General features: G+C 36.5%; 1 protein-coding gene across 1 annotated transcript in view; it reads left to right on the top strand.

Annotated features, from left to right (window-relative positions):
* Positions 1-25,086, top strand: part of LOC122091093 (GPCR-type G protein COLD1) — a 73,826-nt gene extending 48,740 nt beyond the window's left edge. The window contains exons 9-14 of the mRNA XM_042660922.1: positions 3,737-3,829; positions 10,625-10,651; positions 10,842-10,928; positions 18,177-18,248; positions 18,387-18,517; positions 24,671-25,086. Of these exons, the coding sequence (XP_042516856.1) occupies positions 3,737-3,829; positions 10,625-10,651; positions 10,842-10,928; positions 18,177-18,248; positions 18,387-18,517; positions 24,671-24,824 (564 nt within the window). The 3' untranslated portion in view covers positions 24,825-25,086. The remainder of the gene's footprint in view (positions 1-3,736; positions 3,830-10,624; positions 10,652-10,841; positions 10,929-18,176; positions 18,249-18,386; positions 18,518-24,670) is intronic.
* Positions 25,087-25,510: the final 424 nt, after the last annotated feature.

Here is a 25,510-nt window from a genome sequence, read left to right as displayed (position 1 = left end):
GATTCATTCCGAGTAGGCTATTTTCCTATTAATCTGGTAGTTTTTTTTCAGATACAAGGAAATGATTCAGTTCCAGAACCAAAGATCGTAGTTCTCCGGTAGCATAGTCGAGACAACAACGGGTTTTTTGCCCCTGCAGGGATGGAGCGACAGAAGTTTTGAGTTGTTTATCATTACGATAGGTGTCAAGTGGAAGTGCAGTGATGTATGCAGCTGAGGCATCCTAACAGAGCGACTATAGACTTGAACCTTGTTCCTACATGACCCGATCAATTCGATCAGACACTCACCATCTATTTTCATTGTTCATCTCTTTCCTTTAGAATTTTAAACTAAATTTTGTCCTTCCGTATTATGGAATCCCATCCTTGTACTTGTAGTTAGGTTAAAAAGGAACCTTTGGATCTAATGCAGCAATGGTTGCATCACGAATATTGATTATTTAGAAAGTAGGAAAACAAGATTTATTTCATTAGTTTAGTTAGCGCCCTAGACTCCTAGTCTTGATATGTTTTGGTTGTTTTGTTTGAGTCCAATCCCACGTTGGAGCCTTAAGTGTCTTTTAGGAGTCCTATTATGAGTCCAATTATAATTTTATTTGGTGGATAGATAGCTTAAGTCCTAAGCTAAATATGTTTCCTTATTTGAGTTTTTTTTTTCCTAGCAGTTTAAGTTTCCCAATTAATTGAGGGTTGTGTTAGGCCTTTCTTTTGTGGTGTGTGACTCTATTTTGAGTCTCTTATATACGCTTGTAAGGGGCCGCAACATTGAATACGAATTTAGTAATGAAATTGCAACTTTGTGCTCCTAAAATTTTGAGAGAGAATTTCTTCAATAGCTGAGATATCTGTGGGTGAGAGGCCCAGGCTGAGATAGCCATCCCAACCACATCTATCTCATCTCAATCATTTTTCTTTCTTCTTATTCTTTATCACCTTCTTCATCCAACAAGAAGTAAGTATTGTTCATTTCAAGTTTTCCTTGAATTTCTTCAAGTCTTCAAAAGATTAGTTGTCACACTTTTCTTTGGATTAAAGCAATTCAGCCATCCGATCAAACTCAAATTTTGAATATGCATTCAAGAACCCTAATTTGGAGATCGATTTAAATTTGGGCCCTTTCTAATGGCTTGATCTTGAGATATTTTCAAAATACCAATTCTACCATTTCCTTTTTAAGATCTGGAAAAAATTATTGTTTGTGTTCAAATAGTTGCTGTTTTGTTTCCGTTTGTTGATTCAAATTAACTTTTGAAATCAGAAATTATTTGCACTTTATTACCCTAATTTTGGGTTGGAAATTACTGTTTTGCCCCTCATGGTTATTGTTTTGTTTTTTTCTCCGTAGTTGCTACCTTATTTCACTCCTAGTGACCATCCTTTGAGTATAGATCCTTGTCAACTGGCTACGATTTTGATTCTTTCAAAGTACTACATTAATTTGTGGCTTAACCCAATCCTTAACTAATTGGGAAATCTAAACTGACTAGGAAATTGAAACAACAAAGAAAATATATTCAAATAAGGAAATATACTTAGCTTAGGACTTGAGCTATTTGTCCACCAAATAAAAACATTATTGGGCTCATAGACTTCTAAAAGACACTTAGACTCCAACATGGAGTTGCAAACAAAACAACCACAACATATCAAGACTAGTAGTCTAGGACTCTAACTAAATTAATGGAATAAATCTCGTTTTCCTACTTTCTACCCATTAAAGTGGCCTATTACAAAGAAAATCAATGGGATCCAAGGCCCAAGACCTACATAATCCAACACAAGGCTTATTTCCAATAAAATTAATCCTTTAAATGATTTATCTTCATCAATTCTCCATCACTTAAAAAAAAGCTCGACCTCGAGTTTTGAACATTAGAACGATCACCTTGGTGTGAAGGTTAAGCTGAAGTCTATAGTAAAACTCAGACAATTCTTTGAAGACATGAATGTAGCGTAGAATGTGAGGAGCTTGATCTTCAATATACTTCAATGGGATGACAAAACATGCACAACCTCAACATCGTGGGATGTATCTATAGGGTTATCTACATATGCACCTTCATTCTCTTTAAACTCTAATGCAACATGGAGCTCTTTTGGTTCATCTACCTAGTGGTTCTCGATCTATTCCATTGATGGTTCAAACACATCTTCAATCTTGTGCCCGTAGGATCTTCTTCTTTGCTGTTCACAGTCATCACAGTCATTGTAGTGCCAAGTTCCTTAGTCCTGATCTCATTGTCCATTGCGGCAATCTTGTTGCTTTCGAATTCTTTGATATGAGTTTTAATGAAGGGAACATCAATGGCTAACTCTACCTCATTGACAGGATTTACTAGAACTTATTCAACATTAACCTCAATTCCAGGTTCTGTTTCTTTGATTGGATGTGTCTTCTCTCGTTGCTCCTTTTTTTGCATAAGAGTGGCCAAGTGGTCTACCAATTGTTTCAGATTCTTGTGACTCGTGGGTGTCTTCTAGAGACCTGTAGATGTCTTTTAGAGTGAATCTTGCGGATGAAAAAGCCTTCTTTGGATATATGTAGGGAGGTATTGGGTCGCTAACTTGTATTTCATCTCATCCCAAGTCCTAGGTTCATGTCCTCGAACTCGGAGTTGCTTTTCATGGACACTCCACCATTTTCTAGCACAACTAATTGGCCGGGAGCAAGCAAATCGAAGCTTTCATGTCTCAATCAAGTTATAGTAGTCAAAATATTCCTCCAGAGAATCTAGTCAATCAAGGACTTTGCATTTATCCCTCTGTCCAGTAAAGTAACGAACTTCTAGATCTATTTTCGGTTAGGCTCTGATACCAATTGATGTAAGATCGAATCACAAGTGATCCAATCCCAAGTAGGATTTATAGTATATTTAATAAAAATCAGATTCAGGAAAAATAAGATGAATAAAACAGAAAAAAGAGAATGAAGGGAAGAATGGGGGTAGATGTGGTTGGGATGGCTAATCTCAGCTTGGGCCTCTCATTTGCAACTATCTCAACTGTTGAAGAATTCTTTCTTAGAATTTTTGGAGCACAAAGTTGCAATGCATTAATAAATTCATGTTCAATGTTGTCGCCCCTTAGGCCCTTCCAAACTTATATAAAAGACTTAAAACAGAGTCAAACACTAAAAAGGAAAGGCCTTAACCCAATCCTTAACTAATTGGGAAATCTAAACTTACTAGGAAACTGAAATAAACAAAGCAAATAAACTCAAATAAGGAAACCTACTTAGCTTAGGATTTAATCTATTTGTCCACCAAATAAAAACATAATTGGACTAAAAGACACTTAAGACTCCAACATGGAGTTGGACTCGAACTAAACAACCAAAACATATCAAGACTAGGAGTCTAGTACTCTAACTAAACTAATGAAATAAATCTCGTTTTCCAACTTTCTATCCATATTAAAACCCATGGGATCAAAGGCTCAACACCTACATAACCCATCCCAAGGCTTATTTCCAATAAAGTAAACCCTTTAATTGACTTATTTGAATCAGTGTTGTATAGCAACAAAGAGCTGTAATATTTCAATTATTAACAATATTTGGCCTTTGGATTCTCTTGAGGATGCCAAAAGCAGACATCTTTTTCTTTTTTGAGCTAAATAGGTGGTTGACCATGTTGATGCCTTTTTTTTGTGGTACTAGTTTAGTTGGATGGTTTGTTCTGTAGTTTTATTTTCTTGTTATTTGGAACCAATTATTTACCAATATTATTTTTCAGGAAGCTGCAGCTTATTCTCGGACCTGGAAGGGTCACTTACAGAACTTACTGGGTTATGCATGCTCTATTTACTGTGTCTACAAAATGATAAAGGTATCTACTTCTATTTGATTTCTCTGCTCATTCACTTGATTAAAACCCATTTTCATCAATCCATCCCCTACATGGTTTGGCAACCAAGCAGTTCATGGTGTACCCTAGCTATTCTTATCTGCTTGCGTAAGTTTTATTACATGTTCTGATCTTGTTGTCTGGCCAAACAGGTGAATTACATCAGAGATGCTTTTTAGTTACACCTTAGGTTTAAGTATTTGTTTCGTTTTGGTGGCTTTGAAACCACTAGAATATATAAATCTCGCTGAGATTTCAGCAAGTTGGTGTATTTATTTATTTATTTTCTGACTGGCTGTTTCGGTGGTTAAACAACCATATTATGATCTGAAACTCGGTGGGAAGCTTGTTTTTATGTAAATGAATATATTTAGAACTTGACTTTGCAAAAAAAAATAAAAAAATGGCACAGTGGTGTTTTAGAGTTGCACCCTTGTTTGGCAGAAACTGTCGAATTGTTGTGTACATGTTATGTAATATTTCTTATTCTACACATCGTCTTACTAATACAAAACAAAGTATGGTAGTTAAACAAGTAAATAATGTATCCATGCCATGATCAAACATAATATTGATTAATTAACTCATAATTTGCGACATAGTGACATAATAGTAGAACAAATTAGATCTTAAAAAGCAGAGTTCAGATCACATAGACATGTATGTGACTCCCCCCAGGGCCCAAGTGTCCCATGTCCCAAAGAAATGAATAATACAACATTGATCAGAATGTTTGCCTATTGAAATGAACTATGACGTCGTCTGATTGGAGTCCACTCATGGTCGATGGAGCCAACGTGCATTTTCCTTTGTTTGCAAAACAAGTGCATGCCATGTCATATTCTGTGAGAAGTAACGAACATAGTCTTGTGAACTGATTGATCTACATACTGAAGGTAACTTAACCCGCCACTGAGCCATTGTGATCTAATGCTTTTGGCAACATGTACTGTTGGGCTAGGTAGGAGAATAAGCTGTCCACAAAGGATGATCCAGTACGTCCTCTCTGTGACTGGGCTTCATAATCAAACGAGGAATGGATGAACTAGATGATTATCCCATCTAGTGAAATGATCATAGCTACCACCAATACTATACTCTAATCAGGTGCTCTCTTTGGCAAATGGTGAGGCACTAACATGCCCACTCCCTCTGCTATGACTATCCCCACTACTCAAACTTAATCCGCCAATGGGGGTAGACAAGCTATCAATGTCCATATAATATCTTTGATCATCTCCACCAAACCACTGACGAGGCCCTCTCGTGTAGCCTGCACTTTTCCCGCCCCTGTTGGACGTGCATAGTGATCCATATCCTATGTGGCATGATCAAACTGGGTCTCCCCAGTGAATCGCGTCAACTTCAGCTCTGGCTCTAGCTCTTTCTCTTTCTGCCAATACTCTTCTCAAAGTCTTGCATATCTATCGACACCCCCACCATCACCATCACCATCACCATCACCATCACTATTATCCCCTACATGTATTGACGGCGAGCGAGTCTGAGTTTGAGTATGACCACCCGAGGAAGTGGACCAGTCAGGATCCTCTTCATCATCCCTGTCAGGTGCATGTCGAATGGTCGAGGGGGTTTGTGAATGTATCCTACCCTCTGTAGCCATGTACGCATCAACATCGGCTGCCATTTGTTCTGCTACATGTGGGTTAGGCCTATCTCTATGCTGATCCATCACCAGATCACCTCTATCCCTCATCCAACACACTAGAGGATCCTAGTCACCTGACTCAATCTGGAGAGCATTGGCAAGCTCGATCTGTTACCAATCATTCTCCATTAAGGATGTGAATTTGAAATCGTAACCGCTTACTGAAATCGAACCGAACCGTTTACACCGAAACTGTGAAAATGTTTATTAAATGGTTCAGTTTTGGTTTTAAAATTGAAACCGTTATTCGGTTTTGGTTTTAACATTTAAACCGTTGGTAAGCCATTAAATCAATTTACATATACATACGTAGTAAGTTTAAGTCATTCAATGTTAAGTTTACATACATCTCAATAAAAAAGTTTAAGCTTACATTAAACAACTATTAAAAAAAAAAGCATATAACAATAAACAATTCAATTCAATGTTACAATTTACATCCATTTCACCAATTAAAAACCGTTGGTAAGCCATTAAACCAATTAACATATACATACGTAGTAAGTTTAAGTCATTCAATGTTAAGTTTACATACATCTCAATAAAAAAGTTTAAGCTTACATTAAAGAACTATTAAAAAAAAAAGCATATAACAATAAACAATTCAATTCAATGTTACAATTTACATCCATTTCACCAATTAAAAACCGTTGGTAAGCCATTAAACCAATTAACATATACATACGTAGTAAGTTTAAGTCATTCAATGTTAAGTTTACATACATCTCAATAAAAAAGTTTAAGCTTACATTAAAGAACTATTAAAAAAAAAAGCATATAACAATAAACAATTCAATTCAATGTTACAATTTACATCCATTTCACCAATTAAAAACCGTTGGTAAGCCATTAAACCAATTAACATATACATACGTAGTAAGTTTAAGTCATTCAATGTTAAGTTTACATACATCTCAATAAAAAAGTTTAAGCTTACGTTAAACAACTATTAAAAAAAAAAACATATAACAATAAACAATTCAATTCAATGTTACAATTTACATCCATTTCACCAAAAAATTTAAAAGTAAAGAAGTAGTTTGGATAAAAAATAGAAAACATAAGAAAACCGTTTATAAGTGGTTTCGGTTTTAATATATGAAACCGCTTATTAAATGATACGATTTTGGTTTTACCTAAAAAATCTTGCACTGAACCGAATCGAACCTTCTACACCAGAACTGAATCAATTAACACCTTTATTTTCCGTACCCATGTGTATGTGCTGCGTCTTCAACTTCATATTGTAGTGCATATACACCAAGTTAGCAAGACGCTGTGAACCTAATCGGTTCCACCTTTTATAGTGGATGAGTGAAAACATACTCTAGTTTTGCTCAGAACCAGAGGTGGAACATGTTTGAGAGAGGACGTTGATGGCAATCTTCCTCTATTCTTGTGCCGGTACCCCATATGCCACCTACCATTCAGCTGTATTGCAAGTTACAACAATTGCAAGATATTATTTTCATAAGATTTAAATATTTATTACATTTGTAAGTAATAGGATGAAATCTGAATTGCATACTAGCATTAGTATTCATATGGCTTGAGGTTGCGACTGGGGCTCCAAAACTCCCTAAGGCATCCCTGAAATCTTTCCATCTATACCCATTTGGAAATAGTTAACCCATTCTCTTGTAATTATTTATTAGATTGCTAGTGAACTATAAAACTCACCTCATGATTGGCGATAGACTATAGTCTACTAGGTTGCAACTTGGCAACCACCTGCTTCACTGCTCTCATAAGGTCCGGATTCAAACCAAGTCTATGGCTATATTGATACTCGGGGTTTAAACAATATGCTGAAAATTGGCATGTGGATATTGTTAATGACTCAATGTAAACATTAATAGATCATATAGTAAAGTAATCTAAATATAAAATAATGTAACATTTATGGCTTACCTGCTATATGTAGTGGATGCATTAGTTGGAGCCCCCAACAGTCTTGTATAATCTTTCATCATATCCACAACAACATACAAGATTGGCATGGTGGGCTTGAAAGCAGAATGCAACACCTTCAATACACCGACAATTGGAGAAATTTTCACCACTTTACGCAACTGTTGCCAAAACCATATTTGCCACGGCGTCAAATCGATCCAAGGCGGTGGAGGGGTGGCTAATCGATTTGGCGATGAATCACCCATTATGGCTTTGCCATGGCGATCAAATCGCCCATTATGGCGTTGCCATGGCGGTCAAATCGCCCATGTGCCATTTTTTATTTTCCCTATTTTCTAAAGTTATTTAGTATGCTACTTTTTTATTTTCCCTATTTTCTAATGTTATTTAGCATGCTACAAGCCTATAATATATACCCTATAACATATAAAACCAACATTAAGCAATATCAGATATCAAAAATCAACATAGCCTTATCAAAATCATCTTGCATTTTACAAAAAATCGACCGCCTAGTGAATCAGGCGTGACCTGGAGTCCATGGCGGTGCCATGGCGACGCCTATTAGCCAATGGCGACTGCCATTTGTCAGTCACGTAAATCGTAGCACTGCCATGAACTTCTTTTTCAGCCAGGACTCCAAATCGCCGCCTTAGCGACACCATGACAACTATGGCCAAAACTCCTTAGAGAAGTCGTTGCTTGTGTTGACCTCCCATTAGGGGATCCTGATTCCTTCCACCCAAACCACTCATAGGCAAACATGATCTAAGGTCAACTTTCTTCGACTCAAAACTCTTAAGTGCAACATAGTTGGTGGCACATCTTGTGAGACCGGGCCTGACCAAGTCCCTTTTGCACTTCTCACTCAGAGGGTTCAGTGAAAAGCCATGGTTATATACAAAGGTGCTCACCTCCTTGCTCTCAGTCACACACTGCACCATTTTGAGCTTTCCTATGTCCTTTAGCATCAAAGCAATGCAATGTGTTGCATAAGGGGTCCAAAATGGTCGATATTTGCTGTTGTTCATCAACTTCTAACCGGCTTTCTTGTAGTTGCTTCTGTTGTCCGTTATAATTTGGACAACGTTCTCTGTCCAACCTCTTGCATTACCTCCTTTAACAACTTATAAATGTATTTTACATCCTTTTTGTCCTTGGATGCATCAACATAGTTTAGAACAAAATTGTCCTGGCATCACAAAAAACTGTAAAGTTGATGATAGACTTTCTCGTTGGCGTTGTCCAACCATCACACATTATAGTGACCACGTAGTTCTCCCACATACCCTAGGCTCATTTATGTACTCCTTCAACTCTTGTTTCTGCTTTGGCAAATACACATTCATCAACTCGTATGTAGTGACGCCTTTTATCTATGGTCCAGCCTCAGCAACCGCATCAAGCATAGTTTGGTAATAGGGGCCCTAGAGCCATCCATACCCATCTGGGTATCCAGATGGATATGAGCTAGATCCATATTTGGTTATTTGGTCTAGTAGGATTTTAGAAATTTAATTTTGGAAGATTGTCTTTGCTTTTATTTTATTCACTTTATTTTAGGAAGTTGGGTTTCACATCGGATTTAGAGTCTTAAGAGTGTCGGTTTGCTTAGTTATGGTAGTTTCCTATTTTAGTTGGTATCTTTTTTTATATATATTTTATTTTCTATAAATTGGTTGTAAACGGTGGAGAACTTAGATTGAAGAATGACATTATGAGTTAATATTGTGGTGTGTGCCTGCGAGTGGAGTGCGTGCGATTCTCCTCTCTTCCCCCCTTCTTTGTGCGACTCCTTTCCTTCCCTTGCAACTTTGAGTTCTCTCAGAGATTTCTTCTCTTTTCCTACCGGCCCTCCATCAAGTGGTATCAGAGCCGAAGGATCCTCTCTCCTTTCATGCTTAGGTGACGCCTTGACAACTATGTTCATAGCCAAATGTTGTTTACCTCTTGTGGCCCCACCACCCCTAATCTTCTTGTGACAATAGTTGCATTGTGCTTTTCTCTTGTCACCATCAATCGGCACTCCATGCTTTCTTGTCACGACTCCTATCACGTCTCCTACCTCTCCCTTTCTCTCTCCTCTGCCCTCCTCCCTCCTCGTCTCCTCCTCTATTAGCCATTAAACATCACCCTAACATTGGTGCATAGAGAAAAAGTCATTATTAACGTAAGCACATCATATGAGACCACTAAAAAAGTACATGGGATCTACCTATATTTTTTTTTCTTACTTAAAATAATTTTTCATAATTATTTTTCAATAATATACTGGCCTAATATCACAGAATCAAATATGGTATAACATAACAAGCATTATTTAAAACAATTTGAAATTACTTTCATATTTTTCCTTTATGTTTCAGTCAGAACAAAATATTTTTCCTTATTTTCACTATTTTTTAATTTGTTAATAATTTTTTTTCATATTTTTTGAAAATTAAAATAATTATTTACTGCCCAAAAAAATTTCTGGCATCGTGATGCGTGGATCGGCTAACGGTGATCAAAATATATAAAATAGAGCCCCATCAAGTCTTTAGTTACCATACTTTTTTCATTTTTTGTGGTGGTGGAAAATGTTATTTTCCAATCAGAATAATAAAATAGTTATATAGTAAAAATAAATAAATAAATAAAATAAACAGAAAAAAAAATCGACAGTGTGAAGTTGTAGATTGGACTTTGGTGTCTGACTGACTTTGACATAAAAAATCCATCACCAACAAAGTGGTATTTATTATACTTTTTGCAACAAAATAATTTTGGGAGAAAGGGTTTACCTGTTCAACTTCAAGGTGTGTAGATCTTCAAAGAAAGGGAGTCCCTTCCACTTGAATCTAGTGTGGTCCTTGTCCTTGAGGTGATGAGGTGGCAAAATTATGAACTTGGAGACCAAATTCAGATTCTGCAGGGAATATAGGTGAAACCAGCGAGATGAGGTAATTTTGACCTCATCTTGTGAGACTGTTGCTTTATTTTATGTTATTCGATATTTGGAGCCTGAATTCATGTTTATCTACTTTTTTTTTTTTCTTTCATTAATGACACATACAAGAGGCTCTCTCATTGCCAGTTAGTAGATTCATTTACACCATTTTATATTTGTATCACTTCATCTTTGATTTCCTGGTTATGTATTTATTATTGTGCATTTAGATAAGGCATCTTATTGATTTTATTGTTTTATGCAGTCTTTACAGAGTGTTGTTTTCAAAGGGGTAAGTTTTTCTGATACTCATAAACTATATTGCTTCAATTCTCTTTTTTTGTAACTTCTGAAGGTTGTTTGTGATGGAACCAATATGTTTCAGTTTGATTTTCCCTTTCCATTTTATGTATATATGGGGATATAATCGCACCCAGTACCTGATTTGCAATGTTGTGGCTCATTGTGTTTTTCTGTGATAGGCTGGTTCTGTAGATCCTGTTACAATGACGATCAGCATATTCCTACAGTTATTTGATATTGGCATAAATGTGGCCTTATTATCTCAGGTTAGTGGGTACTCTACAATAAAGCAGTAGGCAGTTGTGTAAGAATACATTAATGTACTTTTACTAAGGCTAGGCCATCTTTCCATATGATGATTCAATAGCGCAATACATTTGATGGTTGCAAAACAAAAAGCACTGAGTTCATCCATTCACAAGGATTAAAGTATCGGTATCAGTCGTGTTTCTATCACGACCCCATTTCCCCTAGAACTGTTGGGGCCCACGACACTGGGTCCAACTGGGATCGCACAGGGAAAACATACATTCTCAAATCATGATCTATGTCATCATATTGTCACACATCTTATAAATTATGACTTTTCATTCAAGTAGAAATGACATGGTTCGCTGCCCTTAGCGGAAGACTTAAAACCTTACAAAAAGGGGAATAACATACTAGCATTAGACATTCCGAAAATAAGTTGTCATTGATCTTAGTGACATTGTTAGCAAACTAAACTGTCTGCATATAATACAAAACTTAAGCCATCAAATACATTCATCCATTTCACAAAAGACAAAAGCTTCCAGAATACATAATAGTTAACTTTCAAAAATTCAAAAGAGAAGCTGCTCTTGAAGTCCTTCCTATTTTTGGATTACAATCCCTTTGCCCTTGTCCTTCTCTACTTCATCTATTAAACATTCATATTGGAAGGGATGAGCTACAAGGCACAGTGAGCAGAAATGCCAGAAAACCTCTACCATGCTACATCACATAGTAATATTATAGACTATAATAGAAATCAGATTATAACATTAGGTCTATTGTTCAATCAAGTATTCCATACACATGATAATCGGTGTTCCATACTATACGTGACTATACAGTAGGTGATGAGCATTCATAACATCATACTCAAGCGTAAAATATCATTAAATGCATAGGAGAAACAATATATGCATATCCACATGGACTCTTGGCATTCATTAAACTTGCATCAGTCAACGTGTAGTATAGAATTCATCATTGGCTAATCATAGATGAGACATTAACATCAAATCAGTAGTGTATGGGGTCATAAACAACTCATTTACATCATCTTTCATGTCTCACATTAGAGTCATAGCATACAAATATTCATATTTATCATTGCATCCTTTTCCCAAGCTTAATGAGAAGTAGCAAATATATATCATATCCGTGGAGGGTGTCCCAGTCACCTTATCCATAGGATAGCCTAGTTCCAACTTAGAAGAGACTTGAGAGGGAATGGAAGTGCCTACGAGTCATAGACTAACAGTGGCAGTCCCTGCACATCTGTCCAGTTCAAGGCCATTTCTTGGGTCTGTGCAGGGAGGAATAGATGAAGTGATCTTCATGAAAAAGATGCTCCATTGAGTCCTCTAACCATTGAAAAAATAATTGCGTCAATCGGATATGTAAAGACCAAGATATGACTGTCAGACTGGGCGAGGGTCATTCTGACAGATAGACATGCTGAAAACGGGATTTTTCACTTCAATCTGAGTGGATTTTCCTCCACCCGCTGATGCAGATACATACTCGTGGAGCAATTCATACCCATCCGCTGGGTATCCAGCTAGAGATGAACCGGATCCATATTTGATTATTTGATCTAGTAGGATTTTGGTTAATTTTATTAGGAGAATAATATCTTTAGTTTATTTTTAGGAAGTTGCATATGTAGGACATAGTTAGAGTTGGTTTAGATTTCTTTTCTTTTTGCTTAACTTTCCTTTTAGGATTTCTTTCCATGTTAGTCTTTATTTTCCTTTATAATGGTTGTAACCGATGGACAAAAGTAGAGATGGAAAGAATGAATTGAGAATTGGCTGAGTGTGTGCCTGTGTGGCTTGGCAGCTTGGTTGTGTGTGATCCTCCTCCTCTTTCTTTGTGCGATTCTTCTCCCTCCTTTGCAACTCTAAGTTCTCTAAAGGATTTCTTCCCTTCCTCTTACTGGCCCTCCATCGCCCTCCATTCTCAGTCCATAGACAGTAAAATTGGGTCTCAAATGAGCCCAAAAGGCATAGCATGTAAACACAGGCCTCATTCAAACATAGAACTCACCTTGGCCAAGATAGGGATGAAACCCTCTCCAAAAGAAACTGAAACTTGGAAAGTCCTTCAATGAGCTTCAATCCAACTTCGAGTACTTCTCTTGGCTCAACTCAGCAAAATAAAATGGCAAGACCATCGTATATCGGGTCCCCAAAACATAGCTTAGTTACCCAACCCCATCCAAATAATTCAAAATGAAAAATATGGGGTAGGATGAGTAAACCTTGACTACACTTTCTTCAGTGGAGAACCCCCTTCTCCAAAACTGTAGAGACACTTCAAATATTCAAATTCTTCCTTCAAACATCAAACTCCAGCAGCTTATGGCCTCTCTACAAACTCCTAATCTCCTCCTACGTAAGAGAGTAACCCTTTCTTCTTCTCAGTCTAAGAATAAGACTAATTGAAATCTTTTTCTTTTGTCAGGTGTGTAAAGAAAACCCACTCAAATCCTTGGCCAATAGGAGCTTAAGCAACATCATATAATAATCATTTCAAAAGACTATTAAACCCTTAGTCGAATCCTCTAATTACTATGCAACCATGGTCAACATTATCTCTTCTTAAGAATTAAGAAGCCCTTTTGGTCAAAGCCTCTAATTACCATGCAACCATGATAAACATTATCTCTTCTTAAGAAGCCCTTGGTCAAAGCCTTTAATTACCATGGAACCATGATCAACATTATCTTTTCTTAAGAAGCCATTGGCCCTAGCCTTTGATTACCATAAAAAAACCATGGTCAGCATTCTTTCTTCCCAAGAAGCCTTTGGTCAAAGCCTCTTAATTAGCATGCAACCATGGTTTGGGTTGAACCAAATAAACCAATTGGACCCACATCAACCCAATCCACTTAAATTGGACCAAATGGACCAAGTCACTTAAATTAGACCAAACCAACCCATGGTCTAACCCATAAATCAGCAATTAGGCTCAATGAACTGATGCATCCTTGAGACAAATACATCTTAGGCTTACCAAAATCATTACCAAAAATGCCAGCTCCACCTCGAGACTATCGAACACACCTGGACAATAGTAAAATAATAATATAAGTCCAGGTAAGAGATGTGGGGCATCACAGTGTCGGTTGGGTAATTTAAGAGATGTATTGGAGCATATCATATTGTATCAGAGTTACGCAAGATATGCACATAAATGGACATGATACACATAGAAATATAACTTGTATCATGCATGAACACTAAAATCAAGGACACAATATTGAAAGAGAAGTGAATTTAATTGAAAATGTTATTGAAGGATGAGGTTGGTACTCAGATAGCCCCTAGAGAGACTTTGTGGTGGGAAAAGGAAGTACAAGCTGCCATTAAGCTTAAGAAAGACAATTTAAAGATTTGGCAAAGGACAAAGGAAGCTGAAGATCAAGAGAGGTATAAGGCTGCAAGGAATGAGGCAAGAAAGAGTGGGAAAAGCACAGAAAAAAAAATACGAAGGCCTGTACAAAAATTTAAACACTAAAGAATGGGAGTAATATATTTACAAGAGAGCTAAAATCTGAGACAGGAAAGTAGAGATTTTGATACTGTTCGTTGTATCAAGAGCGAAGATGGTAGAGTTCTTGTAAAGGATGATGACATTAACAGGAGATGGGTTGAGTATTTTTGCGTCTTACTAAATGTAGGCAACACATGGAGGAGTAATGAGAGTATTCATTATAACATGCGTCATAGATATGTCCTAAAGATAGGAGAGACTGAGGTTAAAGATGCCCTGGGAACATAGTTTTTAAGGCAGTAAGACGATGGAGGCGTTTGAGGGTCTTTCGGAGCGCCTTAGTGATAAGGTGGGCATAAAGTGCTGCCTTATTGACTAAAGCGTTCCTATGTAATTTTTTTTTATAAAACCAATCTATTTGGCTCAAATCCTAGTTGAATCCTATTACTCATATGTTAAATAAATATTAAAGGTTCATATTCATACCAATGTAAGATATTCATCAAGAAAACAAATTAATAAAGTGAATAAACTAAGTTCATCTTCATCAATCATCAATCATCAATCATCAATCATCATAACATATTAACATATAATATAAATACATAATTATGAAATAAAATTATAAATATAAAGAAAAGAAGGCATAAAAAATACAAGTATTTATTATACTTACCTCTATGATGCCAAAATGAGTGCCTAAGCCCTAAGGTCATCCAGTATATTTCTACTCCTGTCAAAGAAGAATGAAGCTCACTGCTGCCAGAGCAAAATGGTCGCCTAGATCAGTGATTCTTCCTTGTTCCTTGATTACTTCTCAAAGCCCTTTTTTAAAACCCTTGACAAAATCCAAACCCTGTTTGTGAATCGTGTTTTTGTTTTGTTTGTTTTGGTTATTTTTGGTGGACCAAAGTTGATCCCATACATCTCAAGTGTTAACAAAATCATACACCTACCAATAAAAAATCTATAATTGGAATCTTCAACAAGTAATTTTAAAATGTGTTTAAAAAAAAAAAAAAAAAAAAAACCATAAGGCACCACTTCATGTAAGGCGGAGCACTGCCTTACCATCTCTAGATCGCATCAGCGCTAAGTTGCCTTAGCAGCGCCTTAAAAACTATGCCTGAGAAAGATGAAAGTTGGTAAGACACCATGCCCAGATGAGTTACCAATTGAAGTGTGGAAGGGTTTGAGAGTGTGTGGGGTTGTCTAGCTAACCAGGTTGTTTAACAAGATTATGAGCACGAGGAAGATACCTGATGAATGGAGGAGAAATTTTGTAGTCCCAGTCTACAAAAATAAAGGCGAGATACAGAGTTGTAATAACTATAAAGGCATAAAATTTATGATGCCCTAAGAAAGATGAAAGTTGGCAAGACACCAGGCCCAGATGAGTTACCGATTGAAGTGTGGAAGGGTTTGAGAGTGTGTGGGGTTATCTGGCTAACCAGGTTGTTTAACAAGATTGTGAACACGAGAAAGATGCCTGATGAATGGAGGAGAAATTTTGTAGTCATAGTCTACAAAAATAAAGGCGATATATAGAGTTGCAATAACTATAGAGGCATAAAATTTATGAGTCATAGTATGAAATTATGGGAGAAGGTCTTCGAAGTCCGCTTAAGAAGAGAATCTAAGGTCTCGAGGAACCAATTTGGTTTTATGCCTGGGAGATTCATGACAGATTCGATTTACCTTCTACGGAAGCTTATGGAAAAATCAAGAACCTACATAAAGGATCTTTATATGGTCTTCAGCGGCCTAGAAAATGCCTATGACAGAGTCCCCTGAAAGTTAATCTGGCATGCATTAGAGAAGAAAGGGGTGTCTAGTATATGTATATGGACATAATTAAAGACATGTACGAGGGGGTGTTATCTAGTGTGAGATCTGTGGGAGGTCACAGTAGTGAGTTTCCAATTACCATTGGATTGCATCAAGGATCCTCTCTGAGTCCCTACTTGTTTACGTTTATAATGGATGATTTAACCAAGAACATTCAAGGAGAGGTCCTATGGTGTATGCCTTTTTGCTGACGATATTGTTTTAGTGGATGAGATAATGGCAGGGATTAATGGTAAGTTGGAGTTATGGAGATCTACCTTGGAACCAAGAGTACCTAAGATAAGTAGAACGAAGACGGAATATATTGTGTGTAACTTTAGTAATTCATGATTGATACTGAAATGGTAAAACTTGAGGAGATAGAGATTCCGCAAAGTGATTGTTTTAACTATTTGGGGTCAATTATTAATATGGATGGTGAGATAGATGATGATGTCTCTCATAGAATTAAAACAAGATGGATGAAGCAGAGAGGTGCTTCTGGAGTGTTGTGTGATCGACGTATTTCTCTCAAGCTTAAAGGAAAGTTCTATAGGGCTGCCGTAAGACCGAATGTGTTGTATGGGGCGGAATGTTGGAGAATCAAGAAGCGTAACACATATAAGTTGAGTGTAGCATTGATGCGGATGTTGAGATGGATGTGCGGAAAAACTAGGAGAGTAAGATTGAGGAATGACAAGGTAAGAGCTGAGTTGGGAGTGGCCCTGATTCAGGACGAGCTTCGAGAATGTCGCTTAAGGTGGTATGGCCATGTTTAGAGGAGGCCTTGGGATGCTCCTATACGGAGGAGTGATCATATCCAATGGAAAGACAATAAAAGAGCTAGGGGCAGACCTGAAATGATCATTGATGAGTTGGTGAGGAAAGACATGTAGAAGTTGCAAGTCTTGGTAGTAGTATGACATCAAATAGAGCTGTTTGGGGGGCAAAGACCCATATTGCCTATTGCGTTTAGGTGGGATGGCCCAGAGGTGTTACATTGCCTTGTTTTACTTCTTTGTTTTTTCTTTTCCCCTTTTTCCTCTTTCTTTCTATTATCTTTTTTTGAGAGATCCATGTAGCCGACCCCATTCAGTTGGGAAAAGGCTTCTTGTCATTGTTGCTGCTTTTTCTTTGTTCAAAACCCACAACTGCCAGGTTGCAATAGACCAACCTTACCATTGTGCTAAGGCCCACCCTCTTCATTTATGTAACTTTTATCTTATTTTTAAATCAGAGTTTTAAGACAGGTTCTGGAGTTCTTGTTTACCTATTGATTAGGATTTTTTTTTAATATAATTTAAGAGACATATTTTAGTAAAAATTGAGTTGTTTTCTATTAGGAAACTGGAATCCTTCTTAGTTAAGTTGATTAACTGTCCAAGAGTCCTAGATTGAGAAGATTTCCTTTGGATTTTTTTTTTTTTTTTTAAATAAATAGTTGTAACCTCCCCCTGCAATTATGCGTTAATGGATTATTTTCTTATTTGGTTAGAGGATTCGCTCTCCTCACGGCTGTCTATTTTCTCGCCCTTTGTTTTATCCTACCTCTTCTTTTTCTTTCTTTCTTCCCGTCTCATCAGTTGATTGTTTCCTGAAATTTATGATCATTCCCTACTAACGGGCTAATGTAACTCTATCCTTGATGTGTTTCTGGACTTTTATTTATAGGTACGGTATTTTGTTTCCTCAAGAATCATTCTTGCTATGTGATATACTTTGTTTCTTAGGCAGATACCTTCCTCGCTGATACGTGAAGCTGTTATTATTTTTACATTGTACTTTTTTCATTTTTTCACGTAATATTTTCACCCGCTTCATATAAAACAAATTAATTGTTTCATTATGCCTTTTTTTTTTCTCTTTCTGAATGCATGCATTTTGTTGGGCTGACATAGCTTCTCAGTTCTCCCATTAACTTTAGTGTTTCTTCCATGCAGTATATTTCTTTGTTATTCATTGGTATGTTGATTGTGATTTCTGTCCGAGGCTTTTTGACAAATCTAATGAAGGTAATTTTCCCGCCATGTAACTTATTCAATTCTTCGTGATTTTTTCGATGTAAAGAGTTGCTTTTGATGAAATCGAAGTGCATAATATATTATTGCTAGGAGATATCTGTACAGTAACTGATCCTTTCTGCCATACAGTTCTTCTTTGCAGTTTCCAGAGTTGGAAGTGGATCATCCACAAATGTTGTACTGTTTTTATCTGAAATCATGGGAATGTATTTTGTATCTTCAATTCTATTGATAAGGAAAAGCTTGGCAACTGAATATAGGTATGTTTACTGCAGCTGTGAGATGAAATCTCATCTGTGTTCTTGCATGAGCTCTTTAACACCTTTCTAGCCTCTCTCTTTTTTTTTTTTTTTTTTTTTTTTTTTTTTTTTCAGCGTTTCTTACTTACAGGGGGTATAACAGGGTTCAGCTGGTTCAGCTGGGTGCTCTGTAAATCCTTAGCTCATGCCAGTTCCGACTTCTTGAGCCTGAGAAAATCCCATGGCTTAGCACCGAGACCCAGCCCACCAAATTTGGGTGAGGGTTAAGCTAGGAGTGGACTATCTCATGCTTGTCGGAAACTATGGATATTTATAAATAGTCATTTGTTTTCTCATTTGATAGATATCTTGCTTTTAGTCACTGAAACTAAACAGAGCCGTATTTATCAAAAAAGTTATTGTGCCTAGTGATTTTTATACTTTATGACGTGGCCTTGTGGTAGTGCAAGGGTGGGTCCATGTGATGAAGGACCTTGAATGTCACTTGAGAATTTCAACAAAAAATGAGAAGGGAAAGTGGATCACAGTTTGATCCGAAGTTTAAAAATTTTATAAATTATGACAAGAAGGTGGAGATATAAAATTACAAAATTACTCGTTTGGGGCTTAAACCCCATCAATGAGATGGCGGTCCTTGTCAGATGGACCCATTTTTGTCTTGCGGTCTTTAAGTGTTGTGGTATGTCCATAGGCAATATGTTGTTCAGATATTGCCAAAATAAATTAACACCAAAATCTTATATTATCTAAAACAACCATTGTGTATGAATGCATATAAATCTCAATTAAGCATCCCAAGAATTTTTTTTTCACCAAATATTTCTATGATGTCCTCGGATTCCAAAATTTTCACCATATTTTGATTCCCACGTTCCAAACTATTTGGGGTTTTCAAGTCAATGCACTGTCCATCTGAAGTTGAACACTCTAAATGGATTGGTTACTAAAAGAATAAAACAAGCTATTCCAAATGGATTCTCCATTCAAATTACCCTTATGAACCAATTGAACCCATAAGCTCTCCTTATCTAAGGCCATCCCCCAAAATTGCTTAATTATTCATGCAGTGTTCATTTTCCTTGAGCCAATCTGCTTCAAGGCCCCACTTTTTTAGCTGGTGAACTGCATCTGAGCTTATCCTGGTAAAACTCCTTGTCAACTCGAGCCCAAAGAAAAGAATTTGAAATTGCAATGAAGGATACTCCACCTTCTGAATAATATCACTGGTCAATTCAAATAGGCCAAACCAGAAATCATTGACAGCTACAACCAATTTTAATGTTAACCCTAAGCCTAGCTTAGGATTTGGGATTAATAAAAGCAGCTGAAACAGGGCAGAAATAAGCCCAAGCTTTATGCCAATTAAGAAATAGCATAGACTGGTCATATGTGTATTAAAATATATATGTATACTAGTAAAAAAATTTTGCACATGTGGTAGAGAGAGAGAGAGAGAGAGAGAGAGAGAGAGAGATTCCAATGAAATTTGAACACAAATGTTTAAAAGAATAGTCACAGAAAGTTTCATACTATAGATATATGAATACAAAATTTGAACCAGAAAACCTTTTGATTTCTCAAGAACGAATAGCAATATCAAAACAAGAATTGAGAACTTCTCCCTTGGTGGGCAGGAAGAAATAGAGAAACAAAGTTTAAGACTCCCGGCATTGTGCTTTGTCTAGTATGCTATACATATATAAACATATCAGTCGCTCACAAAGTAAATTATGAAACATAAGTAGAAACTGCAAGAGCATATTTGAGTTTCTGATGACACTCGTTGTATCCTAAGAAGACTTTTGATTAAAAATCTTGGAGGGTGAAGGCGGCCAATGGCCAGATACTGGATTTTTCTTCAGTAGGAGGTGTTCCTTTTTGGATTTTTTTCAGTGAAATTCATGCCAGTTTTGAAAGGAACTTTTGTCTCTGCTTGAGGGCAAGATTAGGAGGAAATAGGAAAAATAGGATAGATGTATAAACAGAGCAGGGGTATAAATATTGAAATAAGGAAAAGTAAATCTAAATCTATTTATTAGATCAATGGAGAACAGTAATTGAAACTAAAATGAAGCTAAGGCATGAGGTGACTAACAATTTGAAGATTCTTAATTGCAGAGAGATGAGCTCATAAGATTAAAACAGGTTTTTTGGGTAAAATTTTTTATAAAAAACTGGCTAACCAATAACCAATTCTCAGTACACAGAAACAATGGAAAGGATTAGAAACACATGTGAGAAGGGCACTGAAACTAAAATATGAAGCTATGGAATTTTTCAATTGATTCTGACCAATTAATAAGACATGAATCATTTTTGTAACAGAGTTAATAATTATGCCCATCCCTGTGAAGTTGAAATTTCATGGATATCAAAGCAAAAAAGAAGAGAAATTTTAGGGTAAAAATATCTCACCTGTATTGTGTATTTGCAAGGCACTTCGATTTCTCGCCTGAACCTCCATGCTCAGAGTTTGTAACTGCTGCAGAGAAGATGTTCTAGTTCTGACATGTCAATCTCTGGAGCCTTGTATAGAAGAAAACAATAAGAATAATAATTAAAGAATGAAAGAAATGAGACATAAATGTCTGAGATTTTGTAGATGACGCAGAGAGCATAAACACCTGGGAATATAACACATACTTTGGAAGTTCTACCAGATTTTTGAGTCTCCTACCATAAACTTTCTTCCATTGTCCTAGTAGCCAGAGCCATCACAAGCACCTGACTAATCTCACTACCTGCTCCAGCACCCATCGGTTTGACTGTGGTTTTACCTCCTCAAGTTCAGAGATTTAAACAAGAATGGAATTTGATGAACCCTAAAGACAAACGACACTATACTTGGCTGCAATTTTCTAAGTTTGTTTCTCTATAAGACTCTGTAGATGCTCAATGTCTGACATGGAAAAGAATAGATAATTACAACCAATAAATATGACATGTAACTGATAAAGCTAGGAAAGAAGCTAATTTTGATTGGTGTTGCTTTGCATATTGTCTCTCTCATGGAATTATAATCTAATTCTCTGCATCTTTAATAACTTGATTACTGTTATGTTTTCATTATATATTCTTTATTACTGCTTTTGATCATAATCTCGGTCTAGGTTCTGCCCTATAAACCAGCAAACCATTTTCAAAGGACACTTGTCTGAATGACTGAGAAATCAGTCTTTATTATGCTGCAAGGCCTACCAAACTTTATTGAGCCCTCATAATGAACTCCATGCCTTTGAGTTGAATTATGTCAGTGCTTGATGGAATTATGATGGAGAGAGAGAGAGAGAGAGAGAGAGAACTGCTCAATTAGTTTTTCTTAGAGTTGATAAAAAATTTCAGAACCAAGAATAAAGAAGGATAGAAAACAGAGCATAAGTAAATGAGTGGGACAGCATAGTGACGTTACACCCTAATTAACAGCAACAACAGAACCCTGCGTTATTGTTTAGAGTGAGGGAAGATCTCCTAATCTCCCCCTGCCGGTTGAGCCCTTTCTCCCTTCTTATCTTTATTTCTTCTAGATTATGTATTCTACTCTTTCTCATGAATCTGGTATCTTATAGTGACTTCTTTACCAAGCCCACTGACCACGCCTCCAGAGAACATAGCTCATTCTATGTTTCTCTCTTTCTCTGTATCAGACTAACGGTATCTCACTCCCTGCATATTATTTGCAATCGCTTAATATGCAAGACAATCGTTCACCATCATTTACATTAACACCCGAGCAGGAAATAGTGAACCCTCCAGCCACTTTGTCCTTTTGTGTTTCAGATGTTAGCATGCTTTGCAAATTTCTGAAAACCTTAAATCTACTTCTCTTCCCTTTCACAATTGAAAGATGGAGTACCATCCAAAATAAATAAATAAAAATAACCAAAAAAAATTGCTGAAAGAAAAGGTGCTTACCAAGTAAGAGAGTGAGTAAAGAAATCAAGGGAGGCTGGATCAAGCGCTGCTTGCAAAAACTTTGCAAGAATTTGATTCACTAAACAAATCTGACTTGAGAAGAAGAGATGGAATGCCATCCAAAAAAAAACTGTTGGGAAGGTGCTTACCGAGTAAGAGAGTGGATTGAGAAGAGCAAGAGCAGAGGCTGGATCAAGCATTGGTTGTAGACATGCGAAGACTGCTGAAGAATATGATCCAAAAAATATTTTAACTTGGGAAGAAGCAATCCTTCAGGCTTTTGGCCCGCGAGAGAGAGAGAGAGAGAGGAGATATCATACTGCAAATTTGGAAGTATGAGAAAAGAATTAGAGAATTTTTATTTATAAGGAAACTAAACGAAATTAGGAAAATAATTTATTTTTTGGATAGAAAAATTAAGGAAACAATTGGGGAGAAAGAATATTTAAAAATATAGAAAAAGAATATTTAAAGATATAGATTGTGGCAAGATAGATTGAGAGATAAGGAATTAATAGAGAAAGTCTATAATAAAAGATATTTCGAAAGAAGAAAGGACAATGGGAAAGAGAAAGTAGAGAAGGAAGATGAGATATATTAGAGGTTTGAGAGATTTTTTTTTTTGGTTGTAGAAGGGGCGTGGGAGTTTGAGATGAATAAAGATTCTAATTTTTTAGTAAATATTTAATTATAAAGAAAAAAAAAAACAAAGGGTACCAAAAAAATAGGAAAAATTAAGAAAGATAAAGAAAAGTGATAATGAAGAAAATAAGGTATTTAAATACACAAGGAGGGTAAAATAGTCTAGAAAAAGATTAGCCACGAAGCATAAGTGCATGCTTTTATATAATAGTATTATATATATATAAACCAGATTTGGGGTCTCAGAAATGTAAAGACGGAAAGCAGGGCTGGATTTATGTATGAAACAATACTGTTATGTTTAGGAAACAAAGAAAATTCAGTGAATTTGATGTTGGGTAATAGAAAAGTAACAAAAGATGGCTAACCAAATCCCATAAAACTCTGATAAAGTTTTCTGGGGGATCAGACCTATCAGTAGAAACCAGAATGTTAGATTTCTCAGTTGAATAAAGAGGTGCAATTATGATAAAATCAGGGTCTACTGAAAACAGACCATGGATGCTGATATGAATAAAAGAAGTGTCTGAAAATATGTAGCACTCAGAATTGATAAAGCTGAATTTCAGAAACTCAGATATAGAATTAGGATGAAAACTGATGAGAGAATAGAATGAAGTAATAACATATTGTTCTCCACTACCCTCTCTCTCTCTCTCCAAAACCATGAAATAAGGGTCTGCAGCTTTGATCCTTTTTTGTTATCCTTTTATATTTTTTTACATTTCTACCCTGTGTTTGATGTCAGTGATAATACAAATATTTGTGCATGTTTTCTGTGCTTGATGTTGAAGTTATTTCTATAAATATGGTACTTCGTCTAAATAGAATAATTTATTTATATTAATCAGTATTGTCTCTCGAAGAGGCATGGCAAAAGTTTCTCTGGTTGGGCATGTCCAAGTGTTTTCTGGACGAGTGCTGAGTACAGCTAGTTTTTCCATGTGGAAGGTGATTTGGCAATTCTGACCATTGGATAGGGGAATGGTCTGGATTGGTCATAATTTAAAGTTATAGACCCAAATTCAATGATTAGCTCCTCTTTAATGGCATTTCTTCCCATGTACATACATGCATAACCTTAGAAAACTCCGTGCACCCTCTTGGATCCTGAATTTTTTCACTGTTTTATTTAGACACATGGAAAACTCTGTTTGGGCTGAACTTTTCATATGAGTAGGGGACATTGGGGTCTACATGTCCTCAGAACTTTAGCCCCATCCAACTTCGCCACATGTGAAAAATAAGTGCCCATATAGAAAATCATTCGGATGTGCCTGTACAGAAAAACTCAAATCTGGTTTATTTTACATAACTAGAGATATATACTTCTATACAAAGTTATGTATATAAGTAACTTACAATATTGTGCTTTTTGGAGGTGGATTGAATTTAGTGAAAAATCTGAATTTGGAGTTCTCTTGCTTTTCCCTTGCAAGTGCTTAATGCGGTGGGCAAACGAAGGGGTTCAAGTAGCATGTGACATGGATTGCTGAATATTAATGTTGAACTTAGTGTTGGCCACTTAGGGCTCTCTTGCTTTTTGTTTATAATTTTTATATTTTGTTGTAATTGGCTAAAGTAGCATCTCTTGGCCAGGATAATTATCACAGATGTTTTGGGTGGAGATATTCAGTTTGACTTCTACCATCGGTGGTTTGATGCAATTTTCGTGGCGAGTGCTTTCCTTTCTCTGCTACTGCTTTCTGCACATTACACATCGCGCCAAGCAGACAAGCATCCCATAGATTGATTGTCATGTAATTCACAGTAACTAGTTCTGTATACGTAGTTTTGATACAGTTTCCATGCTTTCCCCCTCGCTTTAAATGAATTCTCAAGCAATCAGGTAGTAATTCTACAAAGTACTCTGATCAGAAATACTTGGAAAGTGTAACAGTGTAATTTTACCAGATATTTGGACTCTGTAGGAGTGGCTTTGTCCTGTCTGTGAGACACAACTCCTATACGTCAACATTGAATAATTTCATATTTGGGCAACTGATGTTGAATGATGTCTAGTCCCCAACCCAAATGATGTTGAATGATGTCTAGTCCCCAACCCAAATGATTTGTGAAGGAAAAAAAATAGCGGTCACCATCTTTGGGTCACGTGTGTTGGGGGATCCACAGTGCCTCATTGTCTAATTTCAGCTCCAGATTAGCGCACACAGGTCATGTGAGCTTGTTAAGGTTCTTCACTGGGGTTCCTAGTTGACTATATTGATCACAAGTTACACAATAACCATGGCCCTGATTCTGCTTTGTGGTTCCTCAGATATTGCTGAGAATGTGGCAAAACAAATTTTAGGACTACAAGAGGGTGCATGTGACTATAGTGAAGAGTGTTGATACACATGTGAGGGTATAGCATTTGATGGAAGGGTAAATAATTGAATTTGAAAATATTGGTCAAATTTGCCGCATCATTCTTCCATG

This window comes from Macadamia integrifolia, chromosome 10 (assembly GCF_013358625.1).
Source record: "Macadamia integrifolia cultivar HAES 741 chromosome 10, SCU_Mint_v3, whole genome shotgun sequence".
In the NCBI taxonomy this organism is placed as follows: domain Eukaryota; kingdom Viridiplantae; phylum Streptophyta; class Magnoliopsida; order Proteales; family Proteaceae; genus Macadamia; species Macadamia integrifolia.
Note: the sequence above shows the minus strand (reverse complement) of the source record. Positions and strands in the feature narration are given on the sequence as shown.